At 36.2% G+C, this 18,461-nt stretch overlaps 3 protein-coding genes across 4 annotated transcripts; all 3 read right to left on the reverse strand.

Moving 5' to 3' along the window:
- Nucleotides 1-209: 209 nt before the first annotated feature.
- On the reverse strand, nt 210-5,838 carry LOC18034232 (protein NLP2). Of its 2 annotated transcripts, none has more exons than XM_024179298.1 (5): nt 5,644-5,838; nt 4,065-5,016; nt 3,343-3,390; nt 2,270-3,251; nt 210-1,523 (listed from the first exon to the last, which is right to left on the reverse strand). In XM_024179298.1, exons 2-5 carry the CDS (start codon nt 4,980-4,982, stop codon nt 634-636), a joined length of 2,838 nt encoding a protein of 945 aa, XP_024035066.1. In that variant the 5' UTR covers nt 4,983-5,016; nt 5,644-5,838; the 3' UTR covers nt 210-633. The 2 variants fall into 2 exon arrangements, with proteins under 2 accessions (XP_024035066.1, XP_006422434.1); XM_006422371.2 differs by having other exon boundaries at nt 4,065-5,182.
- Nucleotides 5,839-12,462: 6,624 nt separating this feature from the next.
- LOC18034386 (zinc finger protein ZAT3) lies at nt 12,463-13,401 on the reverse strand. Its single transcript, XM_006422372.1, has one exon. It carries the CDS (start codon nt 13,399-13,401, stop codon nt 12,463-12,465), a length of 939 nt encoding a protein of 312 aa, XP_006422435.1.
- A 1,182-nt stretch (nt 13,402-14,583) lies between these two features.
- On the reverse strand, nt 14,584-18,298 carry LOC18035079. The gene is made up of 5 exons (XM_006422375.2): nt 18,187-18,298; nt 16,957-17,001; nt 15,401-16,091; nt 15,217-15,300; nt 14,584-14,925 (listed from the first exon to the last, which is right to left on the reverse strand). The coding sequence occupies exons 2-5, from the start codon at nt 16,957-16,959 to the stop codon at nt 14,855-14,857; spliced, it is 849 nt and encodes a 282-aa protein (XP_006422438.1). The 5' UTR covers nt 16,960-17,001; nt 18,187-18,298; the 3' UTR covers nt 14,584-14,854.
- Nucleotides 18,299-18,461: the final 163 nt, after the last annotated feature.

Consider the following 18,461-nt stretch of genomic DNA (forward strand, 5'->3'; position numbering starts at 1 on the left):
GGCAACTGGCATCTATAAGGACGAACAAATACGGTATCCCAATTGACGAACCAAAAACCCTACTTTTTGGGGTTTACGTTAACATCAAATTTTGGGGGGTTATCTTTTTCCCCAATTTAATCGTACATTCAATAATGCATATAAAACATAAGCGCAATCTTTCGAGTCTCACATTATCTCTCCTACCATTCACATTCAGTACACTCGTATAGCAAGAAAGCATAACTTAATATCCCATGACTTACTAAGAAACATCAACTTACAATGATGTCTATTACATGGTTCATGAGCAGCCAGACTTGTCAATACAATAAGTCTAGCTAACAAAACATCAAATATCATTGATGTAATTTCATGATTCATGAGCAACCAGTACTCTGAACCTAATATTGGTCCACCTAATGGACATTAATACATTGATGTACTTACATGATTCACGTGCAGCGGCAAAGATCTCACTGCAGCGCCTGTAGTTTCTGCAGTTCTTATGCATTCCTCCCCTTATGGTGACACGAAATGATCTGTTGAATAAAATCAAACTGAAATAATTCCTTAGCCTGCTAATCATTATTTGACAAGCTGCTAACTCCTTTCACATTCTAACCAGAATCATTGAGGAAACTGGACAAGATGTTACGAGGGAGCATTGTTGTGGGCGACCTTTACTAATTTCAGGTGAGAAGCTCTGTGAAGGGAGATCTTGATTGTGTGGCTCTGAGATGATTTATAAATGTCTATACACTCCTCTAAGTCCGCATCGCATGTCAAAAGGACCCACTCATGATCATCATCCAAATACTTGAGATCAATTTCGTTGAAATCTTCTATGTTGAAACGCCTTGCAATCTCTTGTTGCAGGTCTTTGAAACCCCAGTTTGGTTGCAAGCTGAACCGTATTTTTTCTTCTCCAAAACTGGCTTTGACTCTGAATGTACTGCCATCTCTTAAATTATGATTACCACATTTTGGCAAGGGAGGTAGAGACTCAAGACTAACATGCTCACCCAATATTTTATGGCTTCGAGATCTTGCAAGAAGCTTGGGTTCTTCCTGATTCAAGGCATGTAACTCTGCATCACTGCGAGCTCTCTTTAGCATCCCACCAGGGTCTTCTACCATTTTTGTATCTACACTACTCAAGGCATTGATATTGGTGGTATTAAGCTTTGCTCCAGTAGAACAACAGTTACTTGAACCAGAGCTCTGACTGCAAGAAGAGGATGGAGATTTTGAGACTGCAGCCCCTGTGCTGAATAAGCCATTGGCAGGTGGGGCGTTTGATGGCTCTGGATGATCATTAATCTTCATTGATGAAAAAGTACCACTCCCAGAAAAATTAGGAGAATTCAAATCCGGAAAGGTTGTATAGAAGGACCCAATTTGAATAGCACCCTCAGCACCTTGAACTGAATCGATCACAAGTTGGAGTTTCCTTAAAGAGTGACCTACCTTCTTGATCTTTCGTGAAGGCCATCGGGTTATCCCATGTTGTCTGCATATCCGTTTTAGAGTAGTGGGACAAACTGCAATTGACACAGAAAGCAATTCAGTTAGCTGGCATTACCATAATCATAAAGAGAAGAACAACAAGAACAGTTAACTTTACTTGGTGGAGGCCAAAACTACATGATATCACAATAAAATTCAAGGATACTTTGAATTATTTTTTGAAGCTTTGTCGGAAATGCTTGAAATCCACAAGGCAAAAAGTATATATGGGTATCCTATGGAGGAAAGAAAGTAATTTCAGAAAGACCAAACATACATTACTTTCTGATTTTCTTCTCAAAGTAGTTAGCTTTTCATTCTATTAATACTGATTACCATTTGTATATTCTACAAGGTTTCATCCCAACTGTTTTCTGATTTAATTACAAATACAACACAGTACACACAAATTCTAAGATAGAGACATCTCATTCAACATTTGAACTGCTGCTACTACCAATAAGACCACACAATAGAAACATGGAACATGGGATAAAAACGGGCTTAAAATTCTGCTATGACATAACATGAATAAAGTCAATTATGCTTAATGAAGGAATTGGGATAATTCATGCTCTTAGAGGATTATATCAAGTTGGCTCCCCAAAAATTAAAGATTGCATCAAAGTAAGCCTTAAGCATCTGAATCAATTGTTAGCATCTAGTTGTTTCCTCCCTAAATGAAGAAAATAAAATATACGTGCTCAGCAAATTACAGTTAGCTGAACAAAAAAGGAATCAAGAATATGCTATCTCCAAGTGTCATAAAATATTTCCCTACCGCCAATACTCTTAGCAGCATCTTTAAGGCTCCCAGCAAAATATTGTCTAAGAACTTGCAAGCTGATAGTCTTCTCAGTCTTGGTTCGCCTCTTTTCTCCTGCTTTTCTGCTTCCTACAGAGAGATGCCCACCAAGAGAAGAGGAATCTCCACCACCCTCAACACTACTTTTGGCCCCAGAGTTGTGCTGAAATTGGCCAAATCCAGGAAAAACCTCCTTATGAAACGATTCTGCCCGAGCATCATCCCAATGGGTTGTCATCTTGAACTCTTCTTTTGGTTCTTCTTGATGATCCCAGGAGACAGAGACACCTTTACCCTTCTGTTGGGCCTCTATCATGTGAGATATCCAGGATGACTGCTCTTGCGAAGTTTCTTTTGAAGGTGAAGAACCATCTGAAGTAACTGCCATTTCTCCAACAGGCAATATGACTACCTCGAGCTCCTTTTCCATGGCAAGACGTAAACTCTGGCATACTTGCTGCATAGCAACAGACAATGATTTGACCATCTGCTTTTGTTCCTCAATGTCTTGGCACTCCCTTGGCAAGAAGAACTCTAGGATAAACTCAACCACTCCAGTGGTTATGCTCCGAAGTGGAATTGCAACAGCAGCTCTTAAACCAAACATCCTAGCAAGGTGAGAGAGAGGATAATTGGACTTGCTAAAGGCAGTAATGTCAGCTGTAAAACACTGTTTGCTCAGTGAAAATGCTTTCCCAACGATTCCTTGGCCTTGAAGAAGTTGTTGCTCTGAGCATGCAACAAAGAAGCCCGAAAGGTTTTCATTGGCCACAAAGCAAGCAGAATCCACAGTTAAAAAACAATGAGGAAAATTTTCATCAGATTGCTGGCATTCAACTTTCCTTCCTTGTACACATGGAGCCCATGTCAGAGCTAAAGGCAGCTTATGTGTCTTGCAGACAGATCTCAAAACCTCTGCTATCTCTGGCATTGCAGCGTGGTACAACTCATTTCGGGCCTGTGGAAAAGAAAACATATCTGCAATCTCAGGTATTAATCATATTTCTTTTCTGGGTACATGTATAGTTCTTAAAACAACATCTGTTTACCTTCACACAAGAAGTGCTGAAATTTCCTGAACTCCTGAGATCAACAGCCTGCAAATAAATACTAATTTAGACCAGAATATGATGGAAGAAGTACTTTCTGAGATTCATAAGCATCAAAGAGCAATAGAATAAGCGAAACCATAACCATTGGCATTTCCAAAGGTCCTTTTGTAGGGGAGATTTTAAAAGAAGAAAGAAACAAAAAAGTCAACGTTGTTACAATCAAAATGAAAACAAAACCCAAACAAAATATTCAAAACGGAAAAAAACAGAAAATATACAAGGATTCTTAGGAAATATAAACAATAGGAAACCGAGGAACAGAAAAAGGTAGAGTATGATGTCATTGCATCAAGCAGTCTGCATGTCAAATACATCAAGCACTATGGGATGAGGAAAAGATGTTAAAAGACAGAGAGCATTTAGAGATAGATTAGAATCAATGTCCTCATATATTAAAATAGATTAAGAATTTTTTTTAAAACTTATTTAAAACAAAAAAAAGGAAGAAATATTATCAGTGTCTCGTATGTTAAAAAGGATTAGGATGTATTTCTTAAAAAAAAAGCCTTTACATTTTGGTCGATCGTAATGCTTTCACTCAAGCACTCTTCCACCAAAATCATAGTTATAGCAAGACAGGTTAAAATTAGACTTTTTGAACCATGAAAACATGAAAGAAGAGGAAATAGAAAGAATAGGAAATAGAAAGAAGATAAGACCTCCAGAGCTTTGCAAACATTTTCAAGATCTAGGCGATAATTAATCTTCCGAGAAGTTGTTACGACCTCAACAACACCCAAGCAAGCCCCACTACCTCGTTCAAACACAGGAAGGGCAAGAGACCCGTGAACATCATACTGTTGGGCATGATTAACTCGTGGGTACTCTTCACTTCTAAAAAAAAGAACATCAGGAGTCCACTCAGGCGACTGCTCCCGGAAAACTCGACCAGGCAACCCAACAAATTCCTTGGAATCTTCATCAGCTGCAAAGTGATAGGTTGTTGAAACATTTCTATAACTTTCAAGACTCTTGCTGTTGGGGTCAAGAGAATATGGCTGGTCATCAGTAGTAAGCAATTGTTTGCCCCCACTGTTTATAGGCACCCATATTTGAACAAGGGCTTTCCCATCTTTTATATAATCTTTCAAGTAGATAATAGCCTGCATGAGTCTGTCCTTTACTGATGAAGAATGGCCAGTATTTTCTCTAGGGCCAATCCACCACCTTCTGCCTAATTCATTACCTTGAGCAAGAAAGCTGCCGGATTGACCTGAAGAAGTAGCAGGATCGAAACCTTGATGGTCTTGAGTACGAGTATCTTGAATTTCTTCGATTTTAGGATAAACAAGAGATGGATTTTCAGTGAACTTGTTTTTAGTTTCTTCTTGATAGACTTGTTGTTGAGGGTTTACGTTCATACTCAAATGACCAGTGGTGCCCTCTGAATAAGGCAAGTACTGAGATGTATCATCTGCAGGACCAGAACTTGAAGGACCTGGCTGCAAAAAGTCGAGTGCATCCGTGGTCTCCAACCAACATCCATCAAACAAAAGCTCGTCCATAAAATCCAAATCCATGGCAGTACCCGGGAAGTCTCCAAATGACGGATTAGGCGTAAAATTACCATCATCCATATCGAATTTTCTTCAGATTTGTATCTAACAAAGACTAGTAAATCCCAATGTCAAATGGTATCATGAACCAAAACACAATAGCACAGTAAAGATGAAAAACAAAAAGAGGAACTTCCAGGAAGGATTGCTTTTGCCAGTATCCAAAAAACCAATCTGTCCGGGTCGCAGAAACATCGTCAACAAAAATGTGTTTTTGTGAACTGCAATCAGAAATGCATTTCAGCAGGCAGAATACCTACCACAGTTTCATTGAACTGATATACAAAACATAAAGCATAGTTGGATTACAATCACAAAGAACTAAAATTCTTGTAACATCAGAGAAAAAAGCTTTTTGACGATAAACTGAAAGAACCTAACATTTTTGCTTGACTTTAAGGAGTTCCAAAAGCAATAAATCATCAGCAAGCTACAGACTTATCCACAGAAAACCTTGTATTATACCCACAATATTTATTAACCAAAATAAGAAAATATGAGACAAACCCCTCTCAAAAGCACCAAAACTCCTAATTCTGGAATGATGTCAGGATTCATAAATTGAAATAAACAAGCAATTTTAAGCCAAAAACGCTAAGCTAAACTTCACTCAGTGGTTTCAAACTCAGAAATATCAAAACTAAATATGACATAAAACAGAACAGAAAAGAAAGTGACTCACTTTATGAAGATTCTTGCAAAAGAACTTGACTTTGGTACGTCTTTGAGTGTACTATGACTCGCTGAAGCAAATCTAAAACTGAGTCACAAGAAACTTCACATCACAAACAGAGATTTTTTTTTTTTTTTTCAAGTTGAGGTTTTGTTTCTCTTTATAAGACTCCAGCCACAAAAAAAGCAAAAAACATAAGTCAAGTACAAAACAATTCTCTGACAGTAAAATATTATCATCACATCACTATTGTTAGCAGTCGTATGTTTTATGGTCCCTTAGCTCTGCGCGTGAAGAATCAACTCCAGACAAAATGTTAAGTGGGTCCTACAAGAATAACCCACATAAGATTTTGAATTTTCCGATCTCATATTACAAAAACATCCTTGTACTCTCCCGTATTTGGCAACTCAAGTTCCTGCAGTCAACTGTACGAAACACAACACATTTCAAGGAAATAAATGGTGTAATCAAAGCACTAAAGCTGAAGGGGTGGGTGGTTGATCTGCTGTCTTTACATGCGAGAGAACAGTAGTTTAAGCCCGTAAAAATATTGTGAGATTAAATTTTTTTTATAATTATATAAATAATTGTTCGAAATGAGAGTAGAATAGCGAGTCAAAATTTGAGCTCTTGTTTTAATAATTATCTGATTATAAATATTTCAGTAAATATTTTCGTATAATATGATTTATAATAAGTTGTATAACTTTATAAACAACCTCACCTAAAAATATCGCTTGCGTGCAATAAACAGTTACAGAACTATGCAATGTGTTTCATGTTAGTGTTTTCACTTGTTATGAGTAATAAAGATTCCCTTGCTACCAGTTGCCTTTTTTTTTTTTTCTCAATGTGACTAATGCAGGCATTTTTCCCCTTTTTTCTTCTTTTTTTCTTTTTTCAAACCAACTTTTGGGGTCTGTGAAAAAGATTCTTGAGCTCCAGTTGTTTTATTGTTAGGTTCATTGACTTGAAGATTCTTGGACAACTTCAAAAGCCCATTTTTTCAACCTTCACCATGGTCAGCACTTACCAACCAGTTCCTGAAAATGGTAAATTAATAATATTGTTAGCCTGCCTGTAGGGCTTACATGCCTGTGCTGTGATTTTATACACGTGTCACAGTCTTAACACGTCTGAATATTCAATGATTACGAGTTCCCTGTTGTGAATATTATCTACATTATTCAAATTCAATGCTGATTTCATCTCCATGTTTACACGGGATAAGTGAGAAATTTACAGTTCAACACTTCAACTTTCAAAAGATCAGGACTTCACAAATTACTTCTACATGATAAATTATCTAACTTTTAGTTTCTCTAAGCAGTAAACTTATCTAGTTTCACGGCCACCCATCAAGTCTTGTCAAGTTTAATTAATTATTTGTTTTGTCCACTGTAATGATGTTGTGATTAATAAGTTTTTTTTAACTTCAACATTTCTGTCCAAGTTTGGTTTAAAGTCAGAGTTTTACGGCCGAGTAGTGACAGTTAATTGTTTGAATATTCTGTTTTTTTCCTCACAACAATCGAGTTTTGACACTTAGTTATGTTCCGTAATCTTGTGATTATAATTTTGATGTTCATTATTAAGTGATTAGCAATGTATTTGGAAAGGTCACTTAATATGGCCACGTTAAATTTGGCCATATTCTTGTTACTGCCTCTAAGAATATTGGGGGGCCATGGCCTCTTCATGTTCCTGCTCAATTCGCCGCATACATCTAATGACGCATTAGCCAAGATTATTAATCTTTTAATTACTTAATAATCTACTAAAGTAGAATCCTCATGAGTCATGACTTCAGATTCCATATTAGCAGAAAGTGAAGATATAGATTTTATGAAGTAAGTGCCTGCTCAATTCTCATTGCTTGAGCATGCCCAGCAGGCCCTACTGATGTTTCTTTTGAGGAAACAATAAAAATTTACTCACCCAAAATAATCAAAGTTAATACGATAAACAATTTGATCAAGTTGAATAATCGATTATTCATTCCTCGCTTAAACTTCAGGAGCAAGTCAATATTATTATCACCAGATCTTGGAATTATATCTTTGTTGGAGTTGAATCATTGCCAACCCAGTTGCAAACTAATGCTTCCTCAATTTAAATCAAAAGGGTTCTTTCACAATGTGATGCATCAACTAGAACTCAAAAATCTCATTGTATTATAATGAGATTTCTTACAAGCAAAGCTTGATGGTGAGTTCCAGTCGCGATCACTGATCTTGAATTTGCATATCATACATAAGCTAGTTGTATATAAATTATAAAATGAAAATGGTCTGTTATTTAAATGTCTTCGATTATGTCATTGAAAATGGAATAAAATGTTAATCAAATGCCATAACCTAGTTATGAGTCTCCATCTAAAGGCTAAGAACTGATTCAACTTTCGGAGATTTTTATATGTTGTCTTACCCCCATAACTTATGTCAGTTGATGTATCTGTAAAGCACACATTCTGATAATTAGAAAAATACACAAAAGCAGATTAAAATGTGACTATAATATCCGGAAACAAATAAAAGATCTTTGTAAAGCTTAATTATTCTTCATTATTATATATGGTTTATTCATAATCTGTTGAATCTGACTCATCCACTTGCATTCCTTCATATTTGAGACTCGGCTAATGGTTTCTCCTCAGGCGTCGGCATCTTGTCAGATGCAATGGCTTCATTACTCTAAAGACAAGTGCTTGATTTTGAAGGGTTTTTTTTTTAACTTCTTTTAAATCTTTGACTATTAGAAATTTTGTTTCCACTTCCTTCGTTTAAGATTTGAGTGATTAGTTTCTCCATAACAGTGGATCAGCTCCTTTAACCCACTTGTTGCCCTTGCATGTGCAGTGAACCTTATTGATGTGGATATAACTAATAAATATGTTCATATATATACATCATTTTCCACTCACATCAAATACAATACCTAATACTTTAACCTGTCCATTGTAAATAATGCAGTTTCTAATTGATCAAGACAACTTTTGATTCCTCAAAACTCATATTCATATAGTTTGTGCCAACAAATCCTTCGCGACATAATATGCTACAGTTTATTGATAGACCAAATAGGCAGTGTATATATATAAATATACATAGAGTAGATTCTTCAAGCTCTGTAATCAATATCTTTAATTGGTATTGTTGAGCTAAGATTATTACGGTTAAATAATTTTTTTTTTTGTATGAAAATAACTGTGCATAAACCAGCTGGTTTTCAAAATTTCTGTTTATTAAAAAATTATTCTTCCTGTATCTTTCCCTTTCATGTAATTATTTTTAAAGATCAAAATGGAAATAATCCATCTCTTTGTTGCTTTTAAATTTTAATGATGACACCAGAAAGCACTTATTAAAGGTGCTCCATTTTCAAGCTTTGCTGATGTCAGTATGCATATACATCCAGCAGAATTAGTAATAAATTATGTGGTGGGGGGTTGATTATAATATGTATCGGTAGGCGATAAAGTCATAACTCAATTATGCTGACATATTGTATTTATCTATATTCTTGGTATCTATTTGAATATACATGGCATCATAGATGTGGAATACACGCGCCAGTTGAATCAAGGCAAGATACCACAGGGATTCAATATGAAAATCTGTACATTCATTTATATATTTCTAATGGAGATTCCTCATTTGATTAAACTATACAGATACTAGCAGAGAGTGGTCAATGGACCTCCTTTTTTAATCTTGTGGGGCATGAGCAGTTGAACTATGAGGGATTATCTGATGTGCGATCAAGTTGGAAGATCAATCTTAACCCTTGAAACTTCATTGGCAGGTTTTTCGGATGAGCTAATCATATAATGACATTTGTTGGATTATTAATCATATGAAGTTAGTTGACATAGAATAGTTCAAATGATCTTATAAAGTTATAATTTCGTAATCAAATGATTTGACAAAATGAACATTATTGAAGGCAGAGTCATGACTCTGATGTGAATTATTAATAGTTGAGCGTGTACACCTCACAGCGTTCCTTGAACAGGATCGCATAAGTTGATTCAATCGGAGCAAGATACCAAAATGATCCGTATTGAATCAAAAAAGATTCATTGACCTTATTTAGATGGATACGCAACGTAGTTATCAACCGGACAGATAGGCAAAAGACTGATGTGAGGATAGTATTAAGAACAGTCGATGATGTCATAACAAGGCGCTTGCAAACAACGCATTGAGTGGGTAATTAAGCTGGATGAATTGACATGGTTTTGTTGTTCGACATTAATTCGCTCAGAACCCGTCGAATTCTGCATGGATTTGAGGAGATATTACGATATCATGACAGCCACTTGGTTGGGCAGAATATGCTTTGCTCAGGCTTATGGTAAACTTTGTTTCAGCAGCTGTACGTGTAGCTGAGTTACCAGGAATAGACTTTTCTGGGGAGCTATAACGTCTTAGCTGAATAATGCGTCAATGGCAGCTAAACAAACTTGAGTGTGAATCAGTGTAAATGATGAAGATTATCGAGGCTCTTATGATATTAAATAAGTTTCTGTTTGACAAGGAAATAGCCATAGTTCTCTTACGTGCAACGCAAATGAATATTGTCAAGGCCTATGCCAAAGTTCAAAGATCATCTTATGTGATTATTCACTTAATAGTTCGGGGTTTTTGCGAAAATTTGATTACCGATTCAAGCTTTGCAGTAGTGGATACAAGCAATTTCTTTGATGATGACTAGATATTATGAGTCTGAAATAATCTCACAGTTAACTTTGCGTATAACCATTAAACTCTCGATAATATCTGTCGCATCTTTTATTTGATAATCAAAATGATTCATAGTCTGAGATTCCTGAAGCCTATTGGTCTTACAAATCTCGCCAGCTAGTAGTACTATTAAAAAACTAAAAGCAATGTGAAGATAAGCAAAGCATAACTTCGGGTTCTACCACAGCATAAAATAGCCACGTATCAAATGCCTTGAGACTATCAATGTAGCTTCAAGAACCGCATAATAGTTCTAAACCTTCGGTCAGTAGTTTGATGCCTTGTACAGTCTTCCAATGCATTGAATAATATAAAATGCATCGGTGAAATCAACACCATGCGATCCGAAAATGATTGGTGAATTGAATTGTTATATGTACGGTTATCCAAACTAGCTCAGGCATCAAGACAATTTACCATGTTCCACGTGGAGTTTCCGTGAGTCATCGAGCTTACTAAGATAAGCTGAAGTTGCAAGCTTTAACTTTCGAGATGTCCTATATTAATCACTCTTCAGATATTTGTATGGAGTTGTCTTGAATTTGAGTTTTAAAACTATTCGAAGGATTACTTAAGAAATCACATTTCTTGAGTGCTTCCCTTTGCGGAAAAACTGCGACCAGTTGCTTCATTATTGGACAATCTGATTGAGCTATAATTTGGACATAGTCTGCTAAATTGAACTTTAATCTAAAAGTTATATCATCAAGGTCATGACCCCACGGAGCTTACCAGTTATTCTTTTCCAAAAGGTTTTCTACTGGAAATGCCAAAAACTTCTGTTCGCCATTTGGAAAAGAAAGCTTAGGCTTGATGATTTCTGTATCATTTTTATGCACTTTGAACGGTGCTTGTTCATAAACTGTACTATATGTTTATTAAATAATTTTCTCCAAATACACAGATGAAGCAAATGTATACGGATAGTATTAATTTTGAAATTTAAAGATTTGATCCAAGAAAGTAAAGAGTTGGTCCAAATATAAAATTGACTGATACACAGTTCACTAGCATGTTTCATGTGTTACCGAGATGTCCGTTGCTGTTACCAAAACTTTGGTATCTATTTTTGTCTCTAAAGGAACATTTCTTAGACAAGAAGTCGAAGAGAAACTCATAATGTGTGTATTAAAGTCCCCTACCAGCTTGTATCCAACTTGCTTGTACCCAGTATTCCTCTCAAAAGAAATCACTGCCTTATATTATACGTTTTTGCTCACGAAAATGTAATCTAAGGCTAAAATGATTAGTTTCATATTGTGTTTGCATAATTAGCCAACTAATACGTAAGAGGTATAGTGTTTGTTAAGGAACTTATTAAGCATTTTCTGCATTAATTATTGGTGGTTAGATTTATGAATTATCTATTTTAATAATCTCTTTTTCACATAATGTTGTATTTATTTGACATTCTACTCATTCTTGCGGTCCTTTAACTCCACTTTTGCTCTCACTTGATCATTATTCGATATATATATTCTACTATTTTTTTTTTCTAATGCTATTATCAATCTTTATCTCAGATCGATTCAAGTTGAAGCATAGAACTTGATACGACTGAACTGAACTAAGCCATTTCTGGACCACTTTACATATTCTACAAGACTAATCTAGAAGCTGCATCGTACTGGTAATCACACAAAGGGCCTTAATGTTGCTAAATTACTCAACAGTCGTACATGTCCTCATGGTTGCTAACTCAAAATACTTGAGATAAAACTCTTACTCAAACAATGGTCTCATCCATTCAGATCAAATTTAATGATATAGTATATACACACATTCATGAGTCGAGTATCGAATATCAGCATGTCAACAAGTCTAACAAAAGATGATTTGTAGATTACATAAGCAAGCTACTCGGCAAATGACACAAACAACTTTGTAATTTATTAGTAATCAGAAGTTACAACTATTATCCTAATTTGTTTATAGAACACATAATTCTGTCTCCCAATTATGGAGCCAGCAAGTAACTATGTCAATGATTACAGAATATACTAACCCTAGCTTACAAGTCACACAACAGTTAGTAAAACAAACCCCACAAAAAAAAAAAAAGAAGAAGTTCAGTTTCCATTCAAAGGCCCAACCTCAAATCCAAAGTGAGCCCTGAAGAATATGAAGAAGAGGCGGAGTCATCATCAACTGGAGCAGGCAAATTCAGGTCCAAAAGATTAAGGCCATCGTTCAACAATGGATCATCTCCTTTCTCCCAGTGACACCTCTTGTGCCCACCCAAGGCTTGTCCGCTTGAAAACACCCTCAAACAAATACTGCACTTGTGCCCCAAAACCATCATCATCTTCCTTTCATCATCCACATTCTCCTTCACAATCCCATCACTACAATGATCATGATCAATCTCACAACCATCGCTACTTCGCGTTATTGCAAAACAACCCTTTACATGCTTGTGACTAGCCCTGTGACCCCCTAAGGCCTGGTGTGAACCAAACACTTTCTTGCAACTGTTGCACTCAAACCTACAACTTACCCCACCCAAATTTACTTCATTAGTATCTTGAACTTGAATCCCCTGCTGAAAACTACCAGTACCAACACCGACATCCCCATTAGCCAACATCAACAAACATGCTGCAACCTCATGATCCTCCACAGTCATAACATTTTCAACACTTGTTACTTCCTTAACAGGTGAAGCGGGTCTGCGGAAATTTGGAGGAGGGTTAATGCCACGCCACTGCCGCTCAGGATGACATCTCATGTGCCCGAAAAGTGCTTTCCATGACCAAAACTTTTTGCCACACTCACTGCAAGGCCTAGTAATTTTTGGTGCACCAGGGTCAGGTTTCTTGGCATATTTTGGCTTGGAAACACTAGCAGAACATGATGAAGTGGCACTGGCGTCAATCTTGATCAATTTGGACCGTTTCTTGCAGGCACTTTGTTGATAATGTGCATCAGGGCTGGAAGATGAAGCAAAGTTTGTGATGATTCTGTGTGTTGGTGAAGGCGAGAAGAAAAAATCAGGATCAGAACTTGTGTTGTTGGTCATTATGCAATGATTATGATAGCAAAACGACAAGGGCGATGCAATTTTCTGAAGATAAAGAGGGAAAAAAAAGTGTAAAAATGGTGGGTTGTGTTGCTTAAGTAGTCGTTTGAGCGGTTACTGGTTTCAATGAGACACAAGCTTTTGAAATGGGCAGTTTTTTTCGGTTGGTGCATGTAGTGGTTATCCATTGCTTAGAGCTTTACATGCACCACTGAGGGCACGCCCATTGATTTTTTTTTTTTTTACTTAAATTTTTTTAATTTAATTGTTTTACATCTCCCCTTATCCATTAATTTTTTTTTCTGGGAAAAATTATGGAAATTGAAGTAAAATTAAGGTCAATTTGCAAAAGTTTGCCGACTTACTTTTTTTTTTTTTTTTTAATTTCGTAGACAAAAAATAAAAATTTTGGGCATAAATTCTCTCAAGTTATCACGCTAGACTAATTCTCTTCGATGGACAATTGATAAGCAATCAAAATGTCCATGAGCAATCAACGTGTCGACATATCTATCTCAACTGATACCTTAGGGACATTTATGCCCAAAACAACCATTTTTTGTTACCAAAATAAGAAAATGATTAGTTGGCTACTTTCATAAATTACCCCTAATTATTGCATCAATATCACATTGACAGAAACTGAAGTGATAGTGTGGCAATTTTTAAGGGAGTTAAAGAGTTTAAATGGTAACTGAAAAAATTATTGCGAAGAGGCATAGCTTTTCTCACAAAAGGAAACTTGTAGAGCAGACACTATTACGCTAAAGCCTCAATTGTCGGTGAATGTCGTTCTTCAGTACTAAAAAAGGCCTCAATTTTAGGACAACATTTCCTTTATTGTTGCTTTCATTTGGGAAAGACGAAGTGGAAAAATAAAGGGCTACAATTTGAGATAGGCACCCACTACTTTCGATAAGCCATAACATTCTAAAATTCTAGCTTTCATGATAGTTTCGTTTGGGTTAAAGAGTCTTTGTGCAACTAAAAGAAAATGGCTTTATATCTTTTGATTCATAAGCCTGATAGAAACCTGTGACTTAAAAGTTGCTTATCGAATCAAACGCCATTTGCATTAGAAATGACATGCATCCTTGATCTTCTTCTGGGTATCCGAAAGTTGAAGGGAATCGCTATTGTGTTTAACTCACTTCACTAAACTTGGCTAGAAGAACTACGAACTGCGTTAATGATCGTTCAAGCACTATATTTATATAACAGTTAATACAGTTGGAAATTCTCACTGTCAATGGCATTTGCCAAAATAGAGAAGACATCCGAGGTAAAATATTATGATGGATATCAGCCAAGCTAAGGTAAGCAACCACCAATTAAGCGATGAGGGAGCAAAATAAAGTAGGTGTATTAGTACACCGAGTCTCTCAAGGCTCAAAAGTAGTAAAAACTATCTTCTTGTTCCCGGCCTTCTGCTTATTTGACTGATCTTGATGAATCAAGTTTCTTTCAGATTCTTGACGGATTTTCCTAGCACATTTAACATTGCAACACGGCTCACCTCTTTCGCTGTGACAATGCAAAACGAAGTGCGAATAAGTTATACGTTCCTCGACATATTCAGAGGTGGCATAATCAATTTGAGTAGAATCCACACAATGTGCTTGTGTTTATATGAGCTGATGACACAAAAAGTTCAGAATTGCATGATGCGCATTGTTCTAACTTCTAAAGCTACCAACTAGCAAACAATGCACCAACTCAGAATCGTCCGCCAACAACCCTCTTTTGGGCATGGGGGGAATTCTTCTAGAGCATATAACTAAAAAGAAGGGGGGACAAAACCGGATTTCATATTACCTTCTTCCAGTGAAAGCTGGATTGATCTCTTTTCTAACTCAACAGCACGTCTGCTAAGTTCCACTGAGGAAAGTGACCGAAGCACTAATAAAATCATGTAAAGCGATATAAATTAGTATCACAAAACTTTCAACTGAGATAACAATGAAAATATTAATTGACTTATTGCAATATAAAAACATACTCTGGATGTAATCCTCTTGATCTGATTGGTCCAATTTCTTCAACAGCATCTGCAATCGATGAAATCGCTCTTCCCAATGCAAAATTTCCATTCCTCTTGAATTACCCAACGAAGGGGCAGCAGATGCAACAGGATGACAATGGGATTCTGCTGGTGTTGATTTAATACCAGGCTTCCCAAACAGAGGAACCGAAGGTTTCCCCGGTGGACTGACAAAGGAAGTCGTTGGTAAAGGTGCAAATGCTGGAAAACTAGAAACCTTTGGCTCCTTTATCTGGGCCTTTTGGTGGGCGCTTTCCTGGTGACTAACCAAAGTCGAGCTTGTGGAATCAACTGCAGTGTTTGTGCTGTCCGAAGTGCTGGCCTTGCCTACATCTGCTTCAAATTTTCTGCGGACATACACAAGATGTCCATTTGCAACATTACTATCTTTAGGGGGACTCACTGGACATTCGTGTAATGGTCTCTTAGAACCAGAAACCTTAATAGCATCAATAATAGATCCCCCATCCTTTGAATATGGAGAATTTCCATTGGGTTTAGGCACAACAATCCTGTTCTCATTTTGCAGTTCTCTTAGCGCCGTCTTCTTCATAGCCACCAGCTGTTGCTTATCACGACTGAGCAAGTTTGTTTCAGGACTGCCAAAGCCGTATTGGTTGAATTTAGAGTCTGCTGTTTGTTGAACCATCTGGAGAAAGAAAAGAAATAAAATGTATAAGTAAATTCAAAGAATCCATCAGTTACGATAGAGAAGCCAAATCAACAGACACCACGTACATATACAACTAAACTAGTCAAGATAACAATTGAAAGACCAGAAGCAATCTTAAAAATTGCATTCCAGGAGAAATCCCAACATTATATGCTTTTAGAAGAAAATCACATTTTACAAACATGTATCGCTAAGTATTTCCTCAGTCTTCGTAACACACAATATTTTCAAAAGGAATGTGACATCCAGGAAAATCTAAGTATAATGCATCTTCCACTTCCAATAGCTCAAATGGTAATGGAGTAACCTTAGTCAGCCAAGTGTAAAATCCAAAACCAGCTACGGAGGATCTAAACAAGTGGCCACCAGCTAATTAATTCCAACTTATGCTAACTGCATTTTGATATTAATAGAAAAGAATGAAGGGAAGCAAACATTTTTTTTATCCATCTTGATCATAAAACCCAAACTGACAAACTAAGTTCTAATTGAGATACACCTAGTAGCATATGAACTGTACCACATGGCAATAAACTGGTTTGATTATGTTCCCTTTTACCATCACATAAACCCTGAACAGTTTTTAACACAGTCCCATTTTTCATTATTCATAGGCCACAAGTGTGTAATTATTTACAAATCATAAGGGAAAAAGGAGTATCAAACACTATTCACGCAACAAAAACTTAAGTAAATTAAATTAAGTACAGTCACGTGCTTGGACTCAAGGACCATGAACACCAAGGTAACTTTTAATATATAGCAAGTCAACCACAAACCATAAATATATAAATGTCAACAACGGCCATAAAGACACCATAGTTGTTTGCATTTGATTTACCATTTTCAAAGATTTGTTGATACCGATAATGTGTCATCTCTCAACCTGAACACAACAACCAGAAAATTAGAGTGAGGATACCACTAAACATGTAAGTTAGAGCATTCATAATATTAAGCACATATGCTAAACTATGATCGAGTCTGGTTGCCTGCAAAAGAACCGTATATAGTGAGACAACTACAAAACAGCCTGTGAAAGTTACATGACACATAACTGTAGCACCCTCATTACTCAACAATAATTTCACATAAATTAAGGCAAGTTCTCCTAGAACGGCTCAAACTAGTAATTGAAGTGGGTGTACAATAGTTTCATAATTTGAATGGAAATCTACTTTACAAGAGTTGCAAAATAACATCTTGCAGTGACGTTGTATGTCAATTAGAAGTCATTATCAAAGGATTATATTAAATTCATTCCCCCTGCATGACACAATTCACCATGCAGATTCTAGTAAAGAAGCTGGATATAATAAGTTCATTAAGGTCCATACTAAAATCATTCGCGTAGCTCATTAAACAAGCTGCCATATATATTTTCCCCAATGACAGCACATTAAACACGTTTGATTTCAAATGGAATTGTCAGATAAAAATTACCACCTATATGTACAACCAGAGAATGCTACTCGCTAAAGAAGCATTGATGAGTATATCAATGTAAAATGCTAAAAACATATATTTAGCACATGTTTGCCACAAGCAAACTAGCATTGATGTCAATTTTCATTCTTTCTTCCTCACAGTAAAACTCAAAGTTGAAATTTAAAAAATGCAGCATGAAAACAAAACATCATTGACGGATGTGCGAATCTAATCTCAAATGCCGAAAGAACTAAAAACGAAAACTACAACAGCACTAATTCAATAGCAAAAATACAAAAACAAACACCCTAAAGCACTGCATAATTGTTTTTATTTCACCAAGTATTGATTAAACAGAACAAAAGGCAACACCGAGAATCAAAAGCATGCATTAATCAGAATTTTGAGACATGGGTAATGGTGATTGATACAAAATAAACGAAACCCATCGAATTAGTTGTCAAATCCAGTTACAATCATACTCCCATGCAATCAAGCATTGGTAACATCTTTTTAATTACTGCAAAATTGATAACAAAATAATCAAAAAGTTACTAATTGAAGAAACTGAGCTACTGCAAAATGGAAAAATTGATTAAACCAAAAAAAAACTAAATAAAAGAAGAGTGGGAACGTGCATTACCTTTAGCTCATTGAAACCGTTCACAGAGAGAGAGCGAAAGAAAGAGAAACGGGTTCGTTTCAAAAGGAAGAAGCGTTGGCTCTAACGAAGTTGGATTAATTTACCATTCAGTCCTCAACTTTTCTTGATTGTTTATTTAGCCCCTCGTTGAAGTTCAAAACCTTCCTTTTGGCGCAATATTATTCTTTTGGGTTTTCCCTCCCACGTTTCCTTTTATTTATTCTTTTTTTTTTTTTTACTTTTGGCTTTTTCTTCTTTTGTTTGTTTGCATTATA

The sequence above is a fragment of the Citrus clementina genome, unplaced genomic scaffold (assembly GCF_000493195.1).
Source record: "Citrus clementina cultivar Clemenules unplaced genomic scaffold, Citrus_clementina_v1.0 scaffold_8, whole genome shotgun sequence".
Taxonomy (NCBI): domain Eukaryota; kingdom Viridiplantae; phylum Streptophyta; class Magnoliopsida; order Sapindales; family Rutaceae; genus Citrus; species Citrus x clementina.